The 18,823-nt window shown below is 40.1% G+C and overlaps 1 protein-coding gene across 4 annotated transcripts in view; it reads right to left on the bottom strand.

Annotated features, from left to right (window-relative positions):
* Positions 1-18,823, bottom strand: part of SRPK2 (SRSF protein kinase 2) — a 268,546-nt gene that overhangs the window by 7,010 nt on the left and 242,713 nt on the right. For 2 of the 4 annotated variants that reach the window (XM_067564493.1, XM_067564494.1), the window contains 3 exons: positions 13,698-13,767; positions 12,944-13,036; positions 12,395-12,487 (listed from right to left, as the gene is read on the bottom strand). In XM_067564493.1, coding sequence (XP_067420594.1) covers positions 12,395-12,487; positions 12,944-13,036; positions 13,698-13,767 — 256 coding nt within the window. The remainder of the gene's footprint in view (positions 1-12,394; positions 12,488-12,943; positions 13,037-13,697; positions 13,768-18,823) is intronic. The other 2 variants (XM_067564496.1, XM_067564495.1) reach the window with 2 other exon arrangements.

Here is an 18,823-nt window from a genome sequence, read left to right as displayed (position 1 = left end):
ATGGAAACGAGGAAGCAAGACAGTACAGGAAAGAATGGAGCCCATTCTTGATTGGCATGCAAGCCCTGCCAGTCATGTCATAGCTTGGAGGGGTTGAAGGGATGCTTGTCACTGAACAATTCTTTATGGTTTGTGGCTAGTAAGGAAAAGGCCCCAATCAGCAAATAAAAGAAGGCCTTGACAATAAAAAGAGGAAGGTACCTTGTGCAGTATCGATGATTCTTCAAGATGTTTCTCTCTGTAGGTGCTCCACTGTAGGTGTGTCAGCGTCTCTGCACGCCTGATTGGAGATCTTTGTTAACAGTATTGTGCCTCTCGTGTTGTGCCTCGAGGCAAACCACCCTCAGTTCCTTCTCTACCGTGAAACATCCATTGAAAACTCCAAATTAGAGGGGAGGAGGATGGGTTGTGGAGCACCAATAGGGGCACATATCTTGAAGAACCATAGTTAGTGCACAAGGTAACTTCTTCTTCTTTGAGTAGTGTCCCTATTGGTGCTCCAGTGAAGGTCACTACCGAGCAGTATCCCCAATGGGAGGCTGGGGCTTTGGAGTTAAGTCTATTATGGATGGTAACACTGTGGAGCTGAAGCTAGCATTGGAAGCAGAGTCTCCAGTAATCTCATAAGTGTTCTGCAAAGGTATGAGCAACCGCCCAAGTCACTGACCTACAGATTTCCGAGATAGGAACATATCTGAGAGAGGTGGAAACTGACTGAGTGCATGCAAATTCCGGATGGAGGTAACACATTGCGAGCATGATAGCAGTGGTTAATATAGTTTGATACCCATTCAGAGAGTCTTTGAGCCAGTATTGCTTTGCCTTTTGACCTTTCCACAATGGAGAGGAAAAACTTAGGAGATTTCCTAAAGGCCTTCATCCTCTCTAGATAAAAAGCTAAGGCTCTCCTAAGGTTTGGCATATGCATTATAGACTCCCTGTTATCACGGTGAAGCTTAGGATAAAAGGTTGGGAGGTGAATCAATTGGTTTATGTGAAAAGACAAGGTCATCTTGGGGATGAACTTCAGGTGTGGTCTAAGAGTAGCCTTGTCTTTAAAGAATACTGTGAAGGGGGGGGTGGGCCATTAGTGCTGCTATCTCCCCATACTCTCCTTGCCATGGTGATGGCCACCAGAAATACTGTCTTCATCAACAGGTATGTAAGCGAACAAGTGGCTATAGGCTGAAAGGGCGGTCTTGTCAGGCTCTTTAAAACTAGATTTAGGTCCCACATTGGAGTGGGGTGTCTGGGTTGGGGATAAAGGTTCACTATGCCCTTGAGGAATTTCTTTGTAGTTGGGTGGGCAAAAACTGAGTATCCCTCTATTTGCTGATGAAAAGACGTTATGGACAAAAGGTGTACTTTGAGCGAACTGAGGGATTACCCTGATCTCTTGAGATCCAGTATGTAGTCTAACACCACAGGAAAGATGGAAGATGCTGGGGTAATGTGCCTGGAATTGCACCAAACCTGAAACCTAGTCCACTTTTTTCAGGTAAGGGTGTCGGCAAGCCAATTTTCTACTGTGTATTAGCATTTCCTGCACTTCCTCAGAATAGCAGCTCTCTATGTTTTGGAACCATAAGGGAGCCAAGCCTTGAGCCAGAGGAACTGCAGATTGGGATGGAGAATTTGTTCTTTGTTCTGTGAGAGGAAGTAAGAAAGAGGTGGGTTGAAGAGGGAATGGTGAAAATGTCGCCAGCTATGTCAGGAACGAGTATCACCTCTGCTCAAATAGGTGGCAGCATGACGCTTGCGTTTTCTCTTTTTATTTTTATCAGAACCTTCAGCAGCAGAGCAAATGGGGGAAAGCATATGGGAGACCCTTGTCCCATGGGAGAAGAAGAACATCCCCTAATGAGTTTCCTGAGGCTGGCTCTGGAGCAACATAGTGGGTATTTCCTATTTAGGTAAGTAGCAAACAAGTCTTATCGTCAGGGTCCCCCACTGATAGAATATGCTGTGGAGCACTGTTGGGTTCATTTCCCACTCATGGTCTTGTAAGAACTTGCAACTTGGAGATTCGCTGCTGCTATGTTCTGCATGCCCAGTAGGTAGGTTGCTGATGTGAAAATGTGGCAAATTCACCAATTCCATAGATTCAGCGCTTCCATGCACATGATCTGGTGTCCCCTTGACAATTTATGTAATACATGCACACTATGTTGTCTGTCATAATTTTCACATATTTCTGATCAGTGGAAGAAAGCGAGCACAAGCATTTCTGACCACTATGAGTTCAAGGAAGTTGATGTGGATGATCATCTCTGGGGGTGACCACTTGCCCTGAGTCTTGAGGTTGTTGAGATGTGCTCCCCAGCCAATTAGAGAGGCATTTGTAGTTAGAAGCAATGTCAGAGGAGGGGGAGGAGGGAATTGTGTGAACAGGGCTCCCATACTGATGTTTGTTGGGTCTTTTCACCAATGGAGGGAGTGTTTGACCCCAGAAGGCATAGAGAGAGATTTGTCTAATCTGTTTTTGTTTGGTTTGTAAACAGATCTGAACCATCTGAATCTGTAAACACCTCGTGTGTAGTCTGGCATGAGATATTACAAATGTGCCTGCTGCCATGTGTCCCAGAAGCTGAGGCCATGTCTGCCTGACATTTGTGGGGTGCTTGAATTGTCTCAATGAGCGTGGTCAGACTGTGAAATCTGTGTTGTAGGAGAAGTGCTGTCACTTGCAGTAAATCAAGATTGGCCCCTATAAACTCCAAGTGCTGTACCAGCGTTAAGGTCGATTTTTGGACATTGATTTGTAGACCCAACTTCGTGAATATGTCCATAGTTCCATGGGTGGCCCGTAGGACATCGTCAAAGGAGCGGGCCCTGAGGAGACAAACGTCCATGTATGGGTAAATCACGATCCCCAAGGTATGCAGATGAGCCGCTACTAAGGAGAAGACCTTGGAGAATACTCTGGGAGCCAACAAGAGGCTGAAAGGAAGTACTCTGCACGGGTAATGGTCCTGACCTATGGTAAGCCAGAGAAATCATCTATGGAATGGTACAAAGGATATGTGGAAATACGTGTCCTGGAGGTCAAAGGCCGAGAATCAAACTCCCTGTTCCAGAGATGGAATAACTGCTGCTAGTGTGACCATCTTGAATTTTTGTGCACTCGTGTATTTGTTCAGTGCTCTGAGATCCAGTATGGGTCTCCAACCTCCTTTTTTCTTGGGGATCAGAAAATATTGGGAATAAAAACCTTTGCCTCTGAAATGTACCAGAAGAGGTTCTATGGCTCCCAGGCATCGGAGGTGATCTATTTCCTGTCTTAAGAGTCTCTCATGAGAAGGGTTCCTGAAGAGAGATGGAGAGGGAGGTGAAATGGATAATCTTCTAGACTCATCTGTCGGTAGTTATGTGTTCCTAATTTTGATGAAATAGAGCAAGGCAGCATCCGAAGGGTTGAGGAAGGTCTGAAAGTTGCAGCCGATGCTGTAGGTAATGGTCCCTCGGGGCCTTGACCAAGGCGTCAAAACTGGTATTTTCAGGTGAAAGGTTGTGATGTTGAGGATTATGGGGCTGATGGTTTACGCCTCTGAAATTTAGACTTTTTCCGCTGTGGCTCATAGTAGCATTGTAGTGGGTACTGGGGTGGACGTGTTTTGTGGGAAGACTGAGGACAAAATTTCTTTTTCTGACCCATGATGTAGGTCCCCAATGACCATAGTGTGGCCCTGATGTCTTTGAGAGTGTGGAGTAATGCATCAGTCTTATCCGCAAACAATTTTGTGCCTTCAAAAGGGAGGTCCTCTACTGTCGTCGGTACCTCCTGTGGCAGGCCTGAAAGTTGTAACCACAATGCCATCGCATCATGACTGCTGTTGATACCAAGTGGGCCGCTGTATCTGCAGCCTCTAGTGTAGTCTGGAGTGCTGTTCTCGCCCCTAACTGCTCCTCATGTATGATGGCCAGAAACTGTTCTCATTCTGATTCTGGCAGATGGTCAATAAAAGTGTTAAATTTGCATAGATCATGTGGCTTTTTTTGCTGTTAAGACCTGATATTTGCAATTCTGAATTGCAAAGTCGCTGAAGAGAAGGCCTTCCTTCCAAACAAGTCAAGCCTTTTCCAGTCCCTATTATAAGGGTTCAATTTTGTGTGATGTTGGTGGCCACGGGAGCATGCCACATCCCCAACGATGGAATTAAGTGGAGGGTGGGATAAAAGGAATTCTGTATCTTTAGGGGGTGCATAGTATTTTCTATTGGCTCTTTTGCATGATGGTTTGACCAAGGCTGGTGTTTGCCATATAATTTTAGCCGGATCCTAAAGCACTTCATTAATTGGGAAGGCAATCCTTGAGGAGAGAAAAAATAAAGTAAAAACTATTTTTTTGTTTTTGTTGTTTTTTTAAACAGGGAAGAAAAAACTAATGGAAACCCTATAGCACTAAGAAGAAAAAGGCAAAGGAAAACACTAAGTTTATCTAATAGAACAATTCTAAAGATCTAAAGTGTACATGAATGGACTGTTAATCATTCTATCTCTAGCCAGGGGCGGTTGAGAAGGAATTGAGGGTGGTTCACCCACCCAATGCTAATTAACCTTGAGGCACAAAACAAGGGAGGAAAGAAGCATATGCAGGCCCAATGGACACTTGAAAGATCTCCGATCAGAAGCGCAGGGACACAGACATACCTACAGTGGAGCTCCCATAGGGACACTACTCGAAGAAGTAGTAGTATTACTCTTACGTGCAGTGTGGGAAGGATACATATTTAGATTTGCAGGAAAAAGACAAAGAAAAACTGATTCAGGCTATGTCTGAACTACAGATCTTACAGGGGCACAGCTATATGCCGACGGGAGAAAGCTCTCCCATCGGCATAATTAAATCACCCCCAAAGAGCGGCAGTAGCTATGTCAGCAGGAGAGTCTCCCACCAAATAGCGCTGTCCATACCGGCGCTTTTGCCGGTGAAATTTATGCTGGTCGGGGTGTGTTTTTTCACACTCTGATTGACAAAAGTTCTAGTGTGGCCATAGCTTTAAAAGAAACAAGCACAAACCTTCCAACTGTTCTGTTGGTTGGCAAGAGGGAAGGGAAGAGAGATAGAGGAAAGGCCTTGGGAAGAAAGGAGGTAGTACATTTTACCTGGATTAAGACTGGAAATAAGGGTGAGTTGCCTCAAATTGGTTTTCAACTGAAGTCAGTAATGGCTTCACTTGGCAATGACATCACTTGTTTGTTAAAGGATATAAAAAGTAAACTCTTAAAGGGTTCATTGATAATACCTTCCTGACCACATTGCAGCCAACTAATATGGGTCTAAAACACCTGTGGGTTTAGCCCATTTGTAAGTATCCTGATCAAATGCTTATAAATGTTTGGTTACTGTTTGGATGTAGTAAAGTGCTTATTATTTAGGCTTTTAGGCATGTTTAGAGCAATTGTATAAATCCTTTGGATTTAATAAAGGAATTTATGATTAAATTAGTGTTTGGTGGTTTCCCATATTAATATCAATTTCAAATATTAATAATTCCAGCATTTTGGAGACCCATGAAGGCACCCCAAACATTATTTTCAGTTGCTCTAAACATCCAGAGTGAAGGGGTAGCCATCTATCCTCTGGGGCCAGTACCAAAGTCTCTCTTCCTTAAGGAGAAATTCAGTAACACAAGGGGAATAGAGGGAGGTATTTTTGATCCCTATGTAAAAGAATGCACAGCAAAGGTCTGTTGATTGCCATAAATGGCTAAATTATTGGCAGAGCAAGGAAGATTTCAGTTAAATGCCACTCAAATCTTAAAAGCAAAAGACCCATGGACAACCATGGAGACAAATATTAATACTGCCTTCTTAAACAATCCCAAGGTAAAGAAAACACAGACTAGGATAGCTGTGTTACAGGGACTGTACTTGGTGGCTAAGTCTTTGCTCGCAAAGTGCACCATCTAGAAGAATGAGTGCAAAAAAGCACAAAGTTAAGTTCAGTGTGCCCAAGAGAAATCAGATGATGAATGTGTCATTTTGGGAGATAAGTAAGTGATTTAAGGAAAGAGCGTGAGGGGTTAAAAGGAGCTTTTGCACAAATTAATGCTGCAGAGTTTGGAGGAAATTAAACAGTCAGGGGTTGGAGAAATGTTTAGAGTGAAAGTGTTATAAGAAGAGAATGCTTGAATTGATAATAAAACCCAGTTATAGCAATACAACTCAGTAGAGTCATGCCAGGTGGAACCTTGGTAGTCAAACAACCTATACAACAGGGTCAGGTGGTTGCTACTACCACCGTTTTTGGCCCCAGAAGCCTTTACAGCCCTTCTGAAGAAAAATGGGCCCTTTTCCCAAAGGAATGGTCTGTAAATAATCAACTATAAATGACTGCTGCAGGCAGAGATGCAATCTGATTTGAATCATTTGACCATGGATGATTTAGTCAAAATCACTAAAAGGATTTGGGCTCACTCGGTTTACGCTGAACCTGTGTAGTACAGGTATAGTACACATTCAGTGCTGTATGCGGAATTGGGTTTTGTAACAGAGACATTATCACTCTATAATAAAGATCCAGGACCCAGCTGGTTTAATATGCTCAGACTCTCAAAGAGTCCGTGATGCCTTGACAATATACCTCCCTTGGTGGAGTACGAATTTATTTTGCTGTGCAGATCACAAGCTTTTATGCTATCAAGCCATTTCCATACATAGCACAAAAGGAACAACTAAACTGGGTAATTCATTGGCATATGTGGCTAAAGTGAAATCTCATTCCAGACATGGGGAAGCATGCAAGAAAAACAAGTCATGGAGCAGTTAACTCCAGAAAAACCCGTTTCCGGCACCAAAGTGAGGAGTCCCTTGCTATATAATACAAATAGCCCACGCTGCCATTTATCTGGTACAAATACAATCAGGATCTAAAAGCAAGGATTGATGACTACAAACTACTCAGTTAAAACTGTTTACAGGTTCCCAAAAAGGGAGCACCAGAACTTGTGTTTTGTTGTTGGTAGTGTACAGAGAGGCTAGTGTGCTTGTGCATAGAGAATGTGACTCAATAAAATGCAGAAATAACAATCCATGTTTGGAGATATGAGGAAGCCTCCATCATTGAAATGACAGCTGCAAGCTCAATTCAGTTATGATGCAAAATAAACAATATCACTGGATATTGCATACAATTCTGCAAATGGCCTGAGGACAAGCTAAAACAGGGTGATGGTGTAAGAATTGACCATCATAGTATCAATTCCTATTTAGGGAATGGTACCTTGAACTTTTAATCTGTGTATGCTAAGCATGATGGGTATTATACATGTTTTGTGTTTCCTGTAAAATTTAATCAAACAAGGACTTATTGATATATACCCTTCTGATGTTCAGTTTATACATATACCTGTATTGTTTAATTTGATTTCACTGTATTTGCCAAGAGGATAACAGGATAATGTCTGCCAGAGTTTGGCCAATTTTATGGCAAAATGATACAGGACTATTAGAAAGACCTTGTTAATAAAAATGCAGAAGTAAAGACAGCCGAATCAATTCAAAGATGAAGCCAGTGGAGCCTCGCCATCGGTGATGTAGCAGAGTGATTTGGATCAAAAGCATCAATCTGAAATCAGGCAGACATAGAAACCTCGTGGGAACACGACTGAGCATTCCAACGCAAGCTGTCTGTGGATGTACTGAGCTCAATGAATAAGCAAATCAAAGAACTTATTAATTAAGAACTTTTGAATGTGTACATAATATGCATGATATAATTGATTTGTACAGCATTAAGTAAATGAAATAGTTAACCAAATGAATGAAGATCATCAAAGCAGCGCAATTGCCAAGGCCATAACATATTCTGTGTATGGAGAGTATGCATTACACAAAATCAAGGCCACCCTCACAGATAAAGTGAAAGGTAAATTTCCCTGTTTTATCACCACAAAGAAAATTAAAACTTGGTATGGCAGAGATCGTACTGATTGGTGTAGAAACAAACAAAAAATACCTTATAAGGGTCCAAAAGCATGACTTTAATTGTGGAAAAGATATGGGGCTCCTTATGCCACTTATGCTATTCATCCCAGTAACTGGAGAACACCAGGTCATTCAAACCATTGTTAGAGTATTACCCGTAGGAGTACTGGAAGACACTGCAACCCATATGGTTTTAAACATTTTTTCTCCTCCTCAAATACTGTTGGAAGATAATGACAAGGTCTGGAAAGTTCCAGACTTGTCCTGTTGCTCACACTTGAGTACACCTATCTGTGCAGGGGGAATGTTTTACAGAGCTGCTGGCATGTGGGTTAACTCTGCGTGAGCAGTCTCCAAACAGCACAGCACAGTTGAATTGTTGGGGAACTGCTGACATGAAAATTGCTTATGCTGGGAATGGTAAAAATGGAGTTGTGGCCGGAAATAACCACTTTCAGTATGACCCAAAGACAGTTATTTTGATGGGCCAAAATTCACTGTGGTGATAAATGGAAGGACCTTACATCCCATACCCATTTTTCATAATGTAACTGAATTACAGCCTGAATTCAGATTATAAGAGTACGCTTTAAAAGCAGCGCTCAAGTCTGGGCATCGTGTTCCTCTCTTGAGCCTGGATCTTAAAAGCTCAATAGCCAAGAACAGGGAATTTTTCTCCTGGAGGGAAGAAGCATACAAAGTGGGATTACAATCATGGTGAAGATAGTCATTCAAAGCTTGTCGATTGTTGTCAATATGATTGTGGTAACTGTAATTTTGATTTTGTATTGTCAAGTTTATTAGTTGTACAAGATATTGCAAAATCACAGAAGTATGTTTGAAATGCTTAATGTACTAAAACCCACATAGTTTTAAGGTGGGGAATGTAGGGATGGTTATGAAATTAAAAGAATTAAAGTTTGCTTAAGAAAATAATGTCTGCTTTATGGTTTGTGGCTAATAAGGGAAAGGCCCCAAACAGCAAGTAAAAGAAGCCCATGAGAATAATAAGCAGTACTACTATTACTTGCAATGTGGGACGGATGTATGGTTAGGGCTGCAGTAACAATCCAAAGAAAAAAATAACTTAAAAAAATCAAGCACAAATCTTCCCACTGTTCTTTGGTCAGCAGGGAGGAGGGGATGAGATAGGGAGAAAAGGCCTTGGGAAGAAAGAAGACTATCATATCTTATTAATTATCTGGATTAAGACTGGAAATGAGGGTGAATTGTCTCAAATTGTTTTTTTAGCTGAAAGCAATAACAGCACTTGTTTGTTAAAGGGTACAAAAATAAACTCTTAAAGGGTTCATTGATAATACCTGCCTGACCACATTGGAGCCAAGTAATATGGGTCTATGCACCTCTGGGTTTAGCCCATTTGTAAGTATCTTGATCAAATGTTTATAAATGTTTGTTTACTGTTTGGATGTAGTAAATCGCTTATTATTTAGGCTTTTAGGCATATTTAGGACAATTATATAAGTACCATTTGACCCCTGGCTTTAATAAAATAATTTATGGTTAAATTAGTGTTTGGTGGTTTCCCATATTAATGATTTCAAATATTATTAATGATTTCAAATATTATTAATAATTCCAACCCCATAACTCCTCTGATGCTTTCTGGCCAGTGGCTCAGACATCTTAGTTGAAAGTTTGTAAACATGTTTTCCCTTTTTCAGTCTAAGCTGACAGTTGAAACAAAAGACCCTTTTAAACTCAATCCTGACATGCAGTTCCCTTTACACAATCTTCTTCCTAGGCTTCTGCTGTGAATGATTTTTTAAACAGTGTGTGCTTCAACACTGGGCTCTGATTTAATTGGCTGGCTAGATTTATTCACAGCATTCAGATGTGAGGCAGTCACATTCTAGGAGGATCAGTTCTCCCACAGTATTTGACATGGAGAAGGGAACAGACATTCTGGACTTTCAACATCTCTTCCATAAGAAGCAGCTTGGGCTTTCCTTGAGTGGTAAAGGTTACAAGTAGGCACTCTAGGGAGTTGTTATACAGATTGGGGCGCCAGCTGCAAGGGGCACTGATTTAAATCACTGTTTTACATCACTTGATTTTTAAAATTTAAATCAAGTTGAGGCTTTCGTGACTTTAGCTTAAACTGACAATGAACCAAATTATAAATGCTGGTGGGTTTCTGGTTTGTTTGAGGGTTTTTTTTGTTTTTTTTTTTATGCTACTAATGCAAAGGTCTCTTGTCTGAATTTTACAAAACTGCTACAGGCAAAAAATGGACATATTGAAAATTTAGGCCCTGAGTAATTAACTTTACTCACATGAATAGTCCCATTGACTTCAGTGAGACTTCTCCAGTGCTTAAAGTTAAATATGTGCATAATTGTTTGCAGCAAGAGAGGCTACAGTTGCTTTTCTGGTACAGGACATTTGCAAAAACAGGAGGCTAAAATTAGGCTCCTAAACCCATATCTAGGAAAGTATGAAATTTTCACAAATTTTCATAAGCACCTAAGTAACTCAGGCGCACATGCCCCATTGTGACTGCTCATCCATCATAGCTTGCAGTTTCTATGGCCTGGCTATTTGCTTATCCATCTTGTATATGAGTTTATGTTATTCTCACAGTCAGAGTGTTCACAAGGCTTTGGACTTGTATTTTTCAGCCTGAGCATTTTATGTGTGAAAACTTCTTAGTAGAAAATAATCTATGTAAAATCTAAAATTCTTCTAGCAATTTGGAAATGATCGATACTAATTCATATAATCAGAAACATCAGTTGGTAATGAACAGCTTGCATAATAGAGAAGAAGCAATCACAAATAAATGTTTCCTTCGAAAAGGCCACCAGAACACTCCTTTCATATCTACTGGACTAAGATTTCTTTTTAGTTTTAGCATCAATCTTAAAATCCTCTTTAACTCATTCTCCTTTCTAATAGTTAATTGGCTTATTACTTTTTTTTAACGCAGCTGATGGTGGTCTGAAAGGAAGTGGTGGCTGATTCCTTACCCATCCCTGCACTAACAATTCAGATCCACAAGGGGGCATTGTGCATGACCCCAGTGAGGACAGCTGTGCCCCCATAAGTGGAAATCTGCAGAAGAGAGACTACCAAAGAAAAATGAGGCAAGCATTCCTGAGAAGGAAATGAACTCCTTTTCCCACCTTATACTACTTTTACAAACTGTCCAAAAGGATTAAAATGTCCTCAACAGCAAAATTTCCTCTTCTGTACACCACAGAAAACTGCAACTAATGACTTAATTTTTAGGTCATTTTAAAGTGTTATGTCTTCATAACGAAAACCTGGTCAATCTGTGCTAAACTGATATTTCAGCCAACATGACCTTCATGACAATCCTTATGAAGAGAGCTATAACTAATATGGCAGTTTATGCATGCACTAAATTCACCACCCCAATGAATCACTGGAAATAGAACCCCAGAAGTCCCTATTGCTGCTTCACCACCACTTTCCACAATTAATTTAATTATGAGGTCTGAAGTAATGCCCTGCCATTATAAATGCTATTCTAAACTGGTGTTTTCCATGGCCCACTGAAGAGAACTTTTGAGATTATCTATTAATTTAATTTTAGACAAGTAAATGATTACCCATTATGGTTTTTTTCCATAAACAGTTAAAAGAATGTGATCAACAGAATGAGAGTGGAATTAACAATGGATACAGGTGATATTGAAACTTGACAATATAATGATTCGCCTACATTATCACAAATTTTAAAAAGTAATTTATATTAATTTAATTGTACTAAGCTAATCAAAGACAAAAGGCAAAAAGGTAATGGAATCACAGGTGACACACACCAAAACCAATTTTTGCACTGTGTCACACACTAGATTTCTTTTAAATGTACTGTGATACTTACAGTGAAATAGTACTATCCAGACAGAGGATGGCAGCTATATCTACCCTTGCATCACACAACTAATTTTTCTGCTTTCAGTCTATACACAAATGGTAAGATAATGGCAGGATACATGTTTTGTATGTTGAGTGCTCACTTATCCCATCCCTCAGTTTGACCCATGCAAAGAGGGTTTGCTTTAACACTAAATAAGATGAAAAACAGATGACTGATATTTTCCAGAAAGTATTTTAACTCCTTATCAATGGTGCCAGAAAGTGCATATTCTCAGACAGTTACTTTATATAAGACATCAGCTGAAATGGAATGAACATTAGGACATATTTGATACTCTACATGTATTTAAGCAGTTAAACTGGAATTTACAGACGTTTCTTAATATCCACAACTTCATTAAGTACACACTTTAATATAAACGATAAAGTGAAATAGTCTTTATTCTGCAACTTCCTGTTCTTCAAAGAATGATGAGTTCACATTTATCAGGACTCTTCTTTAACATTGATCTATTTCTTCAGTAATCTTAAATGAAGGCACAATTTCTCCTTTTGGATAGTACTATGCTTTAAATTAGTGTTGCATAAACACCGTTACCTTTTTTGGTGAAAAACTCCTTGGAATATTTCCCCAACATAGCGTATTTTCGAGGGATTTTTCCCAGCAGTTCAATGATCAATGCTATGTGATCTGCATTGGAGGAACATTGCCAGCAAAACAGAAACATACAACAGTTTAATCAGTACATTGCATGCACACACTAACACCGGCCCGGTACAGACAGAAATAGATTGATCGTGGTAAAAAAACATAATGAGTGAGTGGACAAAACACTTTTAATGGCTAATTTAGGAAGGCACTTCAGCAAAACTTCTTCATCCAAAATCAGTGAATCGCAGCCTTTAAAGGTAATATTTTACCAATAAAGTGATTTAAAAGATGTCTGCAATCGTTCATTTTAAATAAGTGCAACTAAAAAAAGGAGTTTTTCATAGCTTTTTGTTTTTAATTTGTTAATGTTTATTTAGCAGGGATAGATTTTTGTTACATGACTTGAGAAAATGCTCCTTATTGGTATATGTTACAACCAACAGCTATTCCACTTCTGTCTGCATCACGGCGCCTTTCAAAAATAAGAGGTACTACCTCTGCGATTGAAGAATTCCCGAGAATATTTTCCAGATAGAGCAAAGTGCCTTGGGATATTGCCTAGCAGCTCTATGATGTGTGCTATGTGGTCTATGAAGGAGAGAAAAAAAGGACACAGGAGTGGGAAGGGTAGGGAAAGGATGGGATAAAAAGAAGAGGAAAGAAACTGGAATTAGTAAAAAATCAGAAATAGTTTCAAATCAACAATGTTTGCAGCAAACCCATGCAGAGGTTTTCAGGATCAGCGGAACTCTGGCATCATTAGTAGCATTTAAGAACAATGAATGATGCCCACGTTCGCTGCAAAGGGCATTATAAGCAAACAAGCATGGAAATGGACAGGTATACAGATGGAATAAAGAGTTAATTCTGTTTTTTTTTAAATTAGTAACCAGTTACTTCTAACAATATATACACAAATAGTCCAGTGTCACTCTAATAAACAGAAGATGCATTAAGAACTAAGTTGTGTTGCTTTTTGTAACTAAAATGCTCTGTTATTGCTCAATCGGGTTTTCAAACATATGCAAATCTTACAAGAAAGTAGTCTAATTCCTTCAGGCTGCTGTTAAGCAAGATGAATGTGCCTGCTGAAGGGCATTTGCCCACCTAATACTATCAATGGGACCTAAAACTAAAAAGAAAAAATCTGAATTTACAAGCGGAAATCAAAACATGTTTATGAACAATTTACTCAAGCACACAAATAAACAACACCATAAGCTGCTCAAACACCTCAGAAGATACGTACCCTCATCCCTGGAATAGTCTTCACCAGAATGTGGTTCAAACAAATAATCTCCAGTTGCAAGCTCAAACGCCTAGGAAATAACAGACACAATTATGTCAGAAACTTATTTCAGAAATAATTATTTTAATGAATGAATGAAATGTCAAATGTTAAAACAGAGAGAATTACTTTCAACACAAGTGTTTCCAAAGGACCTATAACTAGACTTAAATCTCATGAAGATTACTTACCTAGTAACTGTAGTTCCTTGAGTACACTGACAGCATAGAGAGACAGTCTGGGGAGAAAATGCATGTGCTCTTGGTGCCATGGTCAGAATCCTCTAGAGAGCATGCTCCCTTGCAACACTGAAGATTCAGATCCGAGGCTTCACAAGGAGCAGCAAGCCTTAACCCCAGTCCATTTCCTTCTATTTCATCAGAATCTGTGCCTTCAGTTGAAGAATTGGAGAAGTAAGACAGGGAGTGTGGATCTATGGTATCAATCTAATTGATAATTCCTGGAGTTTGAATTGACTAGATAAGAAATCTGTCACCTTTGAGTATCATCATCACAGATCCCTGCTGTTGGGAGATTAATTAACAGCATCAATCCTTAAAGAAGGAGATTCTGAAGAAAATCAGTTAAAGATTGCAGAGTCTTATCCTCAGTTGGACACAACATTCTGAAGCCAAATCAAGAAAGTAATGCTGTGTCAATTTGTGTTTCAAACAGCAGTTAGCAATCTCATGCTTCTCAGAGACAGAATCACTCCTAAGACACGCAGTTTCATCTGGAGGACTCTAGCTTTCCAATGGCTGAAAGCTGAAATCGGTAAAGTTCAAATTGGAAACAGGACCCACGTTTTTAACAGTGATGGTAATTCACCACTGGAATAGATTATCCAGGGATGTGATAAATTCTTCATCACTTGGGGTCTCTAAATCCAGCTGGATGTGTTTCTAAAAATATGCTCTAGTTCAACTACAAATTATTCAGCTAGATACAGGAATCATTGGGTGAAATTCTATGTCTTATGATACAATGGTCAGATTAGATGATCATAATAATCTGTCAATGTCTTAAAATCTATAGATGGACTCCCCTTGAAATCAGTGACAAAACGCCTCAAGGTCAATGAGGCCAAGATTTCATGCTATTTCACTCTATAATATAATGTATTCTAAAAATTCAAGGCACAGAAACACCTGCAAGGTCATATATGTTTGTAAACAAAGTTTGATCCACTTAGACAATCACTGGGCAAAAACTATGTCTCTCCCCTGAATTTATCTTGACAGTCTACAAGTAACCTAAGTGATTTACAGAAACATTTAATTCTTTCTAGGTAGTGAAAGTAATATTTAAACTATATAGTCTAGCCTCTCCTGTCAGTCACTGGTGTTTATGGGAAAATAGAAAAAAGATTAATGGAATGCTTCAGGTAAGACACAAATAGCCACCTTAGTGGGTTAGTGTCACTTTATCCTTATGAAACACTTGGTAAACAGAGGGGCTTGTCAGCCATCAGACTCTTGATCTCAGTGACTCTCCTAGATGATATTATCATTACCAGAAATAATCTCTATGGACAGATGATATAGAAAACATTAACCCAAATGTACAATGAAGGATTCCATCCACTTACAAAACATGTGATTCAAACCCCAGGCACAGACATGAATACATTATACAGTCCCTTCAAAAATATTGTTACAGTAGAATCTGCAAATACTGAAGATTCTTATAGTGAGAGCTGTTAGGCAGATACAACTAAGAAATGGACCTTAGTAGTACTACATATTCCAGAATGCTTGAATGATAGCAGTCCAGTATCAGAGCAACTGAGCAACTTCAAATCCAACTCCAAGAGATCCATTTCATTTTAAGATATGACTAATAAGCTATGAGGAAAAACCAAGATTTGCTCATGTTACCTGCACATCCCAAATCAGAGTTAATAATAAAATGGTAATAAATACTAAAAACAGTTCATTACCATAACACTTACCAGCCATTTTCATTCATATATATGAAAATACTTTACAAAAGTGGGAAATGTTGTCAGACACATTTTACTGATGAGGAAATTGAGACAACAAAAACATTAAACTGAACTGCTCAAGATCACACTGGGTCAGTGATTCACATATGGTCAGTAACATGCTATATTCCAAGTCACAAAATTCAGGGATTTCAGGTTTGGATGAAAAATCTGGACCTGGGTTTGTGATGGGAGACCCAGAAAAGCTGGAAGATGAACTGGAAGTTCCAAAGTCAGGGTAGAATGTCTCAGAACCAGAACTGGCAAGCTCAAGTTGGAGCTATATCACTTCAACTCTGTCATGCCTGATTGTCCTGAAGACTTTTGGTAACAGAGATAAAAAGTCATACAAAAATTCTTGACTCCAACCTAAGAAGACAACTGCTTGAATCCTGCTCCTGAGGGAGGGAAATCATGGGCATGTCATATTTTCCCTTATTAAAAACAGGTCTATTTAAGGAAAACCCAAACTTCTGAATACTGAAATTACTTGAAGGATTACTTGCGCTGACCACTGTATCTCCAATATGTCCTCTTCCAAAATGTTGCCTTTTCTGGGTAGATGAAGGGGAAGAGGAATGATACATCAAGAGCCTGACGACTTTTTGACATAGTGTCTGAGAGCGAGTTCCATTCTGGCAGTTCACTATACTCCATGGTCATGGTGATGTCTGCAAAATTCTGTTTTACCCCATTCACAGATTCGAAGTCCAGAATGCGATCACTGGGTCTCACCTCCTGTATAACACATGCCATAGAACTTCCCAAAATAATTCATGGAATGGAAGATTTGAATATAGATGAATTACCTGAACTCTAACCTATTTATAGGTCCTTGACTTCCAGAGGTCTTATATTGCATGGTGATGCAAATGAGCCTACACTAGAATCATCTGTCACAATAATATCTGGTAGCTGAGGAAAACTGAGACAATTTTATTCATCATGCAAATATTTTTGTCCATCATGCCAGGGAGATTGTGATCTTCAAAAGAATAGTCACTAATGGCTGGAAACTGTCTCAGATATTTCCAGTATCTTTCAATTCAATGGGACTGCTACCCTGCTCTGCTGAAGAAACTCTAAAAAGTGAAACAACTGTGATTCATGGGTTTGTCCGCAACCCTGGAAAACTCAAGATCTAGAGCTCCTGTCATATATGCAAAGAAATCTCAGCAGCTCCAGGAGTTATAAGGTAATGAAATCAAAGAGGATCCCACATTGGCATTTTACAATTAGTTGAGACTTCTTCTTACCAGGATCCTCCAGAAAATCATTATCCCAATCAGATGAGAGTGAGCCACCTGGACCTGAGGTGGAGACATCTTCACTGATGCAATAGCTGGAGCCATATTTCTTAAGAGAACATGTGTTAAATGTAGCTGGTCTCTGAGGACTTCAAAGGATTCATGTCTTTTAAAAACTGATTCTCAGACAGCAAAGTCCATATAGGTAGGGATTGAGTGTCTTGCTAAAATTAAGCTCCTGGAACAGAATAAATCTGGGTGGGATTAAAAAACTGACTTGCAGAAACTCTATTAACAGAAGTGCGGAGACAGAGATCTAAGGTACTGAAGCCTCAAGCGGAGGGGTTTTGGACCTGAGAATACTCAGTGTGAGCCTCAAGCCCTATCAGATCCATGGTACCTGTTCAACCTCAGTGCTGAGGAGAAACTCAATGACATCTCAAAACTAATTCTGCTTCTCCCTTTGTGTTCATGCTTTGAACCATGCAGGTTTCTGTTTGTAGAGTATACTGACTGGATAACACAAACTGAATGGATTTGACCAGGCCATATGGCAGTGCTGAGCCTAACACTAAAATATTTTATTAAACAACCAACAAGAAACAACCAGAATAACAATTAAAAACTAGCTAACTATATTAGCAAGCAAACACGTGGCCACAAGGAGAAGGAGGATTCAAAGTTTTTGTCTGTAGCAGTCAAAAGGCTCTGGAGTTGGGTCTCAGTTACTTCTCCTTACATAACTTCACGTCCAAATTGTTGGTGCCCCAGAAAGCATATGGAGAGCCATAATACTCAGTGCCAAGAGAGCATGTGCACCCAAGGGTGGGGAACTGTGCTATCAATACTTAAAAGAAAGCTATGCCTACACTACAAGCTAGGGAGATAATTGTGTACACATTCTCATGCTAGCCTGAAACTGATGGATATCTAGATCTGGTCTACACTGGCGATGGAGGTCGACGGAACGTCACTTACGTCAATCTCTGAAAGCCTGCATCTACGCTGGCACGGCAGTCCCATCGACTTAACACGCGGCAAATATCGACGTAATAAAACCACCTCCACAAGTGGCATAGCGCCTAATATGATTTTATTGGTTCGATTTTGCGTCAGAGCGTAACTTAATTTGACGTTCATGGCCTCCGGGAGGTATCCCACGATGCCCTGTTGTGACCGCTCTGGACATTCGCACTCTGCTGTTACGTGGTCACGCTCACCGGAAATGGCCCCTCCCTTCATGCCTAGGAAAATTTCAATTTTCATTTTCTGTTCAGCCAGCTTGGAGGGAGCTTGTAGTTGAACTCCTCAGGGCTACTGCAAGGCTCAAACGCTCTCTAGCATGGAGTTGGCCAGAGGTCTTAGATCTCATCGGTCTTTGGGGCAAGGAGTCCGTTATGGCTCAGCTCAGAGTCAGCAAAAGAAATCTGGGACATTTATGGGAAGATATCAGGAACTGTTCCGCTCAATGGCTTGTAGCAGGGCAGCCTCAGTGGCATAGAGGTTGCCCGTGCCTTGGGTTCCTGGTCTTCTTTGAAAATACTCCATGATAAGCCGAGATGTATTTGTGATGCTCACAATATTAGTACAGAGTTGAGCTGGCTCCATCTCTCCGCTGCAATGGCGAGTGCATGGCATAAACAAACGGTGCGAAAATCAGTTTCCTGTTTGTTTTGGGGAAGAAGAGAGGAGAAGGAACATTGCATCATGGGACGATAATCTTGTCCCAACAGCCACCACAGCTATTTGCACTTTGGGATAACTACCCACAGTGCACTGCTTTGACTGCCGACACAATCGTGGCGAGTGTGGATGCACGAGCCCAGCGCAAGGAGCGTAGTGTGGACACAATCCAG

Source organism: Emydura macquarii, unplaced genomic scaffold (genome assembly GCF_026122565.2).
Source record: "Emydura macquarii macquarii isolate MOO-44397 ecotype Brisbane River unplaced genomic scaffold, CSIRO-AGI_Emac_v2 contig_2636, whole genome shotgun sequence".
Taxonomy (NCBI): Eukaryota; Metazoa; Chordata; order Testudines; family Chelidae; genus Emydura; species Emydura macquarii.
The sequence above is the reverse complement of the archived record's forward strand: the minus strand, read 5'-3'. Positions and strand labels throughout refer to the sequence as shown.